The sequence below is a fragment of the Notamacropus eugenii genome, chromosome 2 (assembly GCF_028372415.1).
Source record: "Notamacropus eugenii isolate mMacEug1 chromosome 2, mMacEug1.pri_v2, whole genome shotgun sequence".
In the NCBI taxonomy this organism is placed as follows: domain Eukaryota; kingdom Metazoa; phylum Chordata; class Mammalia; order Diprotodontia; family Macropodidae; genus Notamacropus; species Notamacropus eugenii.
This window is the reverse complement of record NC_092873.1, coordinates 89,172,261-89,181,105: the sequence shown is the minus strand read 5'-3', so window position 1 is coordinate 89,181,105 and position 8,845 is coordinate 89,172,261. Positions and strand designations below refer to the sequence as shown.

At 49.6% G+C, this 8,845-nt stretch overlaps 1 protein-coding gene across 3 annotated transcripts in view; it reads left to right on the top strand.

Annotated features, from left to right (window-relative positions):
* The first annotated feature begins 758 nt into the window (after window positions 1-758).
* COL11A2 (collagen type XI alpha 2 chain) overlaps window positions 759-8,845 on the top strand; it is a 36,492-nt gene continuing 28,405 nt past the window's right edge. For all 3 annotated transcript variants that reach the window (XR_011974157.1, XM_072641715.1, XM_072641714.1), the window contains exons 1-5: window positions 759-1,132; window positions 4,431-4,580; window positions 4,765-4,975; window positions 5,173-5,335; window positions 8,044-8,235. Coding sequence is in view for 2 of the 3 variants with exons in the window: in XM_072641715.1 (XP_072497816.1) it covers window positions 1,048-1,132; window positions 4,431-4,580; window positions 4,765-4,975; window positions 5,173-5,335; window positions 8,044-8,235 (801 nt within the window). In the remaining variant the exon portion in view is untranslated. The remainder of the gene's footprint in view (window positions 1,133-4,430; window positions 4,581-4,764; window positions 4,976-5,172; window positions 5,336-8,043; window positions 8,236-8,845) is intronic.

The window sequence follows — 8,845 nt, the reverse complement described above, 5'->3', positions numbered from 1 at the left end:
CCAGCCACCTCCGCCCCCCTCCTAGGCGGCGGCGGCGGCGGCGGCGGCGGCGGGGAGCAGGCGGTGTCTGCTCAATCCCAGCTTTTCACCCGTCGCACCAAGGGCTCCGGGCAGACCCTGGGGCTGCGCGCGTCCCGCGGGTGCTGAAGATGCTAGGCCCGCGGCACCTGGCCACAATCCCAAGTCCGTTTCTCTAAACTGATTTTTTGTCCTCTTGAGCACCTCCCCATCTTTTTTACCGCTCTCAGTCTTGGGCTGCGTGCCTTGGACTCTCCGGGCGACTCTCGGACTCTCCTGGACTCCTCCATACTTTCCATCCCCTAGTATCCTTGGTTACTCTGTCCCCCAGTGTCCCGCCCGTCACTATCTTTAGCCTCTTCTATAAATACCTGGGCTCTGCAATTACCTCTGCGGGAAGGGGCGGGGGCGTGTGTAATTATGGGGAACTGATTATAGGGGAGCCCCCCGGACCCCGCCCCCCAAACTGGACTGGGGTAGAATGCTTGGGTTCTTGGAAGGGAGAGAGAAGGGGAAGCAGGGCCCTAGAAAATATGGGGGTAAGAGAACAGGATGCCTAGGGACTTGGGAAGGTAAGAGAGGTAGAATCCCTGGGTCCCCGGAAGGCCCTGGTTCCCATGGGCGGAGCAGGGATTTCCCCAGAGAAGGTGTAAGAAGCGGGGTGGGATTTTCCCTCTCCAGTTGCGAGAGGGGCGTGGGGGGGCTGGGCCGGGGGCGGGGTCGGGGGCTCTTGACTGGTAGGGTGGCCGGGGACACACAAGTGGCTGCGGCAGAGGAGGGAGCAGCAGCGGCAGAACTGGAGCCCTGGCATCTCCCCTTCCGTGAATGGAATCTTAGGGCTGAGAATTGCAGCGGTCCTCAGCCTTCAGCCAACCTCCCCTCTCCAGGGGATCCAGGAATTCGAACACCAAGGGCGCGCTGCTCCTTCTCCCTGAGTCAGGTGTCCTAGCTCCTCCAGCTGTTCCTCCCTCCCTCCCTACATCTCCGCTCCCTGGCTCCTCGGGACCTGGGCGTCCCGACCGCTCAGCCATGGAGCGGTGCAGCCGCTGCAGACGTCTCCTTCTACTGGTCCCTTTGGTGCTGGGACTGAGCGCGCCTCCTCCAACCCGAGCAGGTAAGTGAGACCAGGTTATCAGACACCAGAGTTGGGAGCATGGGAGGAGCCTTGGAAATCTGGCCCGAAAGTGGAATTAATGAGTCTCTGGATGGAACGAGGTTGGGAGTGTTAGGATCTGGTGAGGATGGAGGATCCCCTAAAATTTAGGTACCTAGATTTTGGGCAGGATATAGTGATGTGTGAGGAGACACCTGGAACCCTGTGTCAGTAACCCTGGGAATTGGAGATGGGACATTCTGTCCCGGAAGAGGAGACAAGGCGATCGAGTCTGGGGGTCAAGATTTCAGGGTTGAGGGTAGAGTGGACAGGAACACCTCTCATCTTACATCTCAACTTCCAAATAGCGGGTATTGGGGGAAAAAGATGTCAGAATCGCCATTCAGAGACCTGAAATTGGAAGCTATACACTGAGCAGTGGTGGGGTGGTTGGGTGCTAACTAGATGAACCGACTTAACCTGCTGAGTGGACAGGTCTCCTGGTACTTGGGAACCCACGGACACCAGAGAGGAGCCTGTACCTGTCTCGATGTGTCTCTATTTTTCTCTCTTCTGGGGGTATGCAATGAGGGTGAGGAAAATTAGGGGATGAGTCAAAGGTTCAGGGCAACTTCTGTGATACTCCCATGCTCCTTAGACAGTTCTCTCTGTCCCTGTTCTCTTCCCCTACCGGTGCCCCCCCTTCCCCCTGTGCCCTCGCTGCTGCCACGCGGCTGGCTCTGGAGAGCGCTGGGGCTGCTGCCAACGGGCCGGGCCGGACGGGGCTGGGATCAGGTGTCTGAGATCGGAGCCAACTCTCTGCATTCCTACCCCTCCCCACCCCCTCTTGCGGCCAGGCTTGTTCCCCTGGGACCCCAGCGTCCAGGATCCCAGACTTTCCCCCCAGCTTTCCTGAGATGAGAATGTTCTACCCTCAAGGGACCACAGTGAGGAGAGGTATGATTTCACAGAAGAGGAGCCTGAAGAGTAGGACTCCGGGTTCCCAGGTGGTAGAATAAGGGCTGGGATCCCCTTTGAAAAGATTAGGTACAGTTTGCATTCAATATGCATATTAATTTATTCTCTTTCTTCCTTCAGTCTTTTTTTTTTTCAAGGAAAACAGATCAGAAATTGCAGCATAAAGGATTTCAGTTAGAATACAATAAGAACTCCCAGACACTATAAAGTGTGAAGTACATAGAGTCTAGGTCTAGAAATAAACTCAGAGGTCAATCCCTTCCTTTTACAGATTAAATAACTGAGGCCCAAGGAGATTGTATTTTGCCCCACGTCATAGATAGTAATTGTCAGAGCAGGATTTGAACCCAGGCCTTCTGATTCCAGAGCTCATACTCTCAGAGATAGGAAATTTAAGAGTTAAAAAAAAGTCCACTTTTTTTCAGGATAATTTTAAGGCAGGAGAAAAATCCTCTAGCATCTGTTTGAGTTTGGGGAGGGCCCAAGTGCCCTGGAGGCAAGGGGAAACCAGGACATGTTGACCACATACATATATATGTATATATATTTTTGAGGTGCCCTATATTTGAGGTAGAAAACAAGAAACTATATAACTTACTCTAATAATGGATGCATTAACATTAATAGCAATTAATAACAATAATGGATCCATAACATTAGAGGATGAGATACATTTCTGACTACCCCTTGTGGACTGTGAGGACCCTATGAGACAGGCAAGGGGGAGTCAGTGGGGGAAGGGAAAAGGAAAAGTTTGTAGAGCCAGAAGTGGGGAGTACATAAGACAAAGCTGAAGTTTGTGGGACAAATGTGAGGAGCCTATAGGGCCTAATACAAGAATTCCATGCTTATAGATTTGAGGAGCCTGGCTAGATGTAGGGAGCTGATAGGGCTGAGCAGCATTCTCCTGGGTGGTGTGTGTGTGTGTGTGAGTGTGTGAGTGTGTGAGTGTGTGTGTGTGTGTGTGTGTGTGTGTGTGTGTGTTGAGATGGGCTCCAGTCTGAAGTCTCTTGGGCTTGGGGTCTCTGTATGTGTCTCTGTCTCTCTGTCTCCCTCTGTCTCTGTGTCTGAAAGCCGCCCTTGTGAGCTGGTGTTTGCGGAGCCGCCACACGTGGGGGCCGGGGAGGGGTGGGTAGTCCGTGGTTTCCCCAGCTCCAGAACTCAAAGGGCCTTTTCTCTGCCCCACCCCGCCCAGTCCAGCTCTCCTGATCTCCTGGGTACCTCTCTATGTCTCTCTCTCTCTCTCTCTCTCTCTCTCTCTCTCTCTCTCTCTCTCTCTCTCTCTCTCATCTCTGTTTCTCCCTACCTATCTATGTAGCTCTGCCAATTTTGCTGGATCTCATGTAAGACTTTCTTCAGACTTGGGACTGGAGTGAAATAGAGAGAAAGGAAACAGGGAGAGGTGGCTTCTGTCTTCCAGAATTCTGACACCAGAAGCCTGAGTCTCAGAACAGAAGGGGGTGGTTAGCTGGCTTCTGGTGGTGGAGTGGTGTTTGAGGAGAGATGTTTAGGTCTCAGGTATAAGGGAAGCGAAGCAATGGGCCAAGTGGTTCCTGGGCAAGAACTCTCTGACCATTTCTGATGGGTTCCCCAGATGTGAGTGGCTCAGGGCCCTGGATCAACTCAGACTTCATGTGGCAGTTCCATCGCCCCCCATTCCTCCCCTCCCCTGATTCACTCCCTTTCTCCTTCATGCTAGAAGGCATGGACTGGAGGTCTGGGGTCTTGGATACTTCTTCCCCCTAATATCCCCAGCATTGCTTAGGAGTGCCCACTCCCACATCAAACTGCAGAGTCCAAATGAATTCCTAAGACCCTCTTTCTATGCAGCTCTGTATCCCAATTTTCGATGCCCCCTCCCCTCTCACACATGCACACCTCACTGTGCCCAGACTGATCGATTCCCCAGATGTTGTTTGTGTCAAAGCTGGGATAAAGGCCAGAGACACAGAGAGAAAGATATGGAGAGGGAGAAGGAGGGGGGAAGGGAGGGAGGGAGGGGGAGAGAGAGAGAGAGAGAGAGAGAGAGAGAGAGAGAGAGAGATGCAGAGAGGCAGACAGAGACATAAATGGAGACACTATGAGACAGATATAGAGAGAGAAAGAGATAGGGAACAGTGAGAAACAAAAGAGATGAAAACAGATAGAAGTAGAACACATAAATGGAGACAGAAGGAAATTGAGAAAAAGGTAAAGAATGCTAAGGACAGATCTGCCCTGATCCAAGTTATTCCTCCCCCCTACTCCAACCACCACCTACCTCCCTGTGGCCGGTGACTCAAAAGCCAAATTACTTGCTTCATGGTATGGTCTTTGCTTCCTGATCTTCTTTTACTTCCAGGGGGTCCCCCTGTGGATGTGCTCCGTGCTCTTCAGTTCCCCTCACTCCCTGATGGTGTCAGGAGGGTGGTTGGTGTCTGTCCAGCTGATGTGGCCTATCGAGTGACCCGGCCAGCTCAACTCAGTGCTCCTACCAGGCAATTATTCCCAGGTATGAGGATGGTGGGGAATTGGAGACTACTGAAGGTTACAGCAGAACCCCAGAGTCAAATGTCATAATGGAGGAAAAGCCAGACCCCATCTGATAAGGATATGTGTCCATTCCCCTTATCTCTATTTCTCTCCATCCTCTGTGATGTTGTATGTCCCATCTCTTTCTCACTGTCCCCCTCTAGGTGGATTCCCTGCTGATTTCTCATTGCTGTCTGTGCTCCGGCCGAATCCTGGCCTCCAGGCCCCTCTATTGACTCTGTACAGTGCCCAAGGTGTTAGGCAATTGGGGCTAGAGCTTGGCTGGCCCCCCCGATTCCTGTATGAAGATCAAACTGGGCGGCCTAGACCTCCCGCTTTACCTGCTTTCCGAGGCGTTAGCTTGGCTGATGGCAAGTGAGTCACCTCTGCCTACTGAATATTTCCCCTGCTCTGATTCTCTACCAGCTATCCCCTAATTTCACTGACCACTGACCTCTCTCCTGACCTGAAATGTACTACTTCCCTGACCCTCCAACTCCTCATTGCCTTGCCAGCTTGGTCACTCTCAGGCATTACCATCCTCCTTGGTTATTCTTCAATGTCTTGCACAGGTGGCACCGTGTGGCTGTGGCTGTTAAGGGTCACTCAGTTACCCTAATTGTTGACTGTAAGAAGCGGGTGACTCGTCCCCTCCCCCGGAGTGCCCGCCCTGTTCTAGACACCCGTGGAGTCCTCATCTTTGGTGCCCGAATCCTGGATGATGAGGTCTTTGAGGTAACTAGGTTTTGAGAGACATTTCCTGCTCCCATCTCCTGCTGTCCTCTCCCACTTCATATGCAAAGTTCTCACTTTTGACCTATCTCCTTCAATTGTTGTCTCTAGGGTTTACCCTACACAACAGACAGACTTGGTGGCTGCCTATATGGTATAACCTGGGGTTTGTCATTTGGCCTTTTCTGCCCAAATAGTCATTCAAAAAGATTTGCTGTCACCTACTGTGTGAAATATACCACTGGGGTGGAGCTGGGGGCTGGGTTGGTGGAGCAAAGATGATTAAGATTTGGTATGTCATCCTGTAGGATGGTGAGATAAGTAATAGTGCCCTGGACTTGGAGTCAGGAAGAACTACGTTCAAATACTGCCTCTGACATTTACTAGCTGTGTAATCTTGAACCTCAGTTTACTTATCTGTAAAATCATTTAACCTCAGTTTACTTATCTGTAAAATGAGGTCAGACTCAATAACCTCTGAGGTCCCTTCTACTTCTTAAAGCTATGAGAGTATGATATAACTATCATAAAAGGTCATAAATGATAAATGCCATGTGAGCATTGAATCTCTTTGGACTATGGAGATCAGAGGAGACTTGCTGGAAGAAATAACATTTGAGTTGGGCCCTGAAGGAGGAACAGGTTTTCAACAATGAGGGATCAAGGGAAGACTTTCTAAGAGAGGAAAAGACCTGAGCAAAGTACAATACAGTCAGGGAAGTTTAGGATTTGCTCAGGGGGCACCACCAATATGTGGAAAGGAACAGTGGGAGATGAGAAAGTAGATTGACACCAGATATGGCAAAACTTTGAATGCCAGTAAGAGAAGTTGGATAAGTAGTGGACAGTCTGCTAAAGATCCAGCCCTGGGTCTTATTTATAGGCCTTGCTGAATCTTATCACTTGGCTGAAGGAATTGGGTCTTATGTTCAGCAAGTGGTTCTGGGAACTTTTGCATTTGGCCCCAAGGCTTTTTACATTTCCCAGCCTTCAGAAGGCCTGCCTGATCCCTGAATCCCCAGTGAACATAAAGGCCTTCCTAGCCTCTGAACCTGTTTGACTTTCTACTCAGGGTCTGCCAGAGAGGAAATCCCAGCCAAGCGAGGCTAGGGAGCTGTGACTTTTTAATTTAAACCTAGTCGAGTTCTTTTCTAGGACTTAAAAAATTTTAGGCATCTAATCACTTTACCATGCTGCATTACTTCAGATTTTGTGTGTTCATTTTTTGGGGGAAAGGAATTCGAGAAAACAGTATTATGGACTGTGGTATGGAGAGAAAATGTGGAAGTAGAAAGATAAAAATGGGTGCTGAGACATGGCCCTGTGGCAGAAGGTGGATCAAGCATGGGAGATCTCTGAACCCAAGTAGCCAAACTGATTCAGAAGTAAGGATGGTACTTGAACTCCAGTGCCTGGATTTAGAATTCAGGGATCAAGGATAATTAAAAAGTAGTGAAAAGGGCTTTTTGGCCTTGACGCCCAAAATTAAAGCTCCTCTGAACCAGCTCTCTTACTCTGGGAAACTGTAGGCTGGATATGCTGTTGGTCCAGGACCTGTAAACTAAAGGCTTTTGAGGAGGTAAATGATATAATTAGAACAATGCATTAGGAATTTATTTGGGCAGTATTGCACATGAAAGGGAAAAACTGGAGAAAGCAGGGAGATCAGCTAGGTAACTGTTATTATTCAAGCAAGAGGACTTGGAGCAGGAGGGAAGGAAGAGGAACAGATAGCAGAAATCGAGAATCCCAGGAACATCAGCTGTAGAAGGGATTTAGAAATGATCTACTCCAATTCTTTCACTTTATGGGAGGGTGAACCTTAGGTACAGAAAGGGGAAATGACTTGCCTGTGATCACATGGGGAGTAATACAATGAGGATTTGAGCATGAACTCCCTGACAACAATTCCTGTGCCCCTTGAACTGAGCAGGAAGGATGCCTTCCTTTCCTATGGAGTCTGAGAGGCTCATCATAGTCACTCACCCTTTGGTGAGACAGCAAAGGCCAAGGCATTATTTTAAGGCTTCTGTGAAATTGCGGGAAGGTGTTAGTGGTGGTGTCTAAGATAGCCAGAAATGGAGATGTCAGGAACCCTAGGATTGCCAGTTGGGGAACTTGAAACCAAGGAGGGCTAAAGCAGTGAGGAGAGTCTGGAAAAGGAGTCTAAGCTAAAAGGAATTTCTCTAGGGTAGGGTGGGGTGGGGGAACAGGTTGAATGTGATCTAGAAAGGGATAGAAAGGAGAGAGGAATGGGGGATGGGAAGTAAGGAGGGGGTTGGAGACAGAGGGCTTATTTGGGGAGATCTACCATTGAGTGAGCTCTTTGGACCACTTCCATGAGCATATCAGACCAAGTCAGATTAGGCCTTAATGACCTGGGCCCTGAGAAACAGATATAAGAGGTGGAAGTTTTCATTGGGAGGAACAAAACAGAGACACATGGCCCAAATATGGGGGAGGGCAGTGGGAAGCCCAGGTGTGGTGACCTCCAAGGGTGGTGGTTGCAATGAAAATAAACCTCTATTTCAGTTTTCCTTCTAGTTAGCTAGCCCCATCTATCTCACTTCTTGTTCTAGGGTTATCCCCTCCTGGCTTCTTCTCTGTCTTCTGTTCCTGTCTTGTCTCTCTTGGCCTCCACCCTTCTGTGAAAGAGACAGGAGGGATATCATGCTTCACCTCCATATGCTTCTCCTCCCCAACCCTCCCAGGGTGATATCCAGCAATTGGTCATCGTCCCTGGGGCGCAGGCTGCTTATGAATCCTGTGAGCAACGACAGCAAAAATGTGGGGGGAGCCGTGTGGAGAGACCCCAGAATCAAGAGCCCCATAGGGCCCGCAGATCCCAGACCCAGGAAGTACACAGACTCCATAGGCCCCAAAACCAGGAACCCCAGAGACAGGTGAGCAAGAACCATGAGAATCCTCAACTTACCGCAAACTCTGCAACGGGCAACTCTAGACTTGTCTCCATGAAGCTTCCCTGAAAACTGCCAGGTCGCCTTCCTGGATGATGTTTCTCCTCTGCCAGCCCTGACCCACCCTGACCCAGCCCTAGTCATCCCCCAGTTTTATGGTGCCATCTTCTCTTTCTTTATCTAAAATGCTCATTCACAAAACTATTTTTATTTTCATTTAAAAAAAGGTTTTGTGATGAAGGAATTTGGAGGAATTGGAGGATGGGGTGCTTATCCCTCCACCCCTTATTTCCTTCTAGTTTAACATGTACCCCTGACCCTCCACTACATCCTCATCCCCAAATTAAGAGATTGGGGGAAGGAACAGGTTGAGAGAAAATGGAGATATGGGGAAATAAGAGATGGAGAAATAGAAAGAAACAAAGATGGGGAAATACATCTAGAGAGAGTAATAGTGTTGTGTCTAGGGAATGGTGTATAAAGGGGTCTAGTCTATGAAGGCCTAGAAATGTATGGCTAGATAAGCCTAAGAGGGGAGGAGAACTGTAGCAGAAAATTGAGGTGAGGGATGAATAGGGTGAGGGTTCTGATAAGG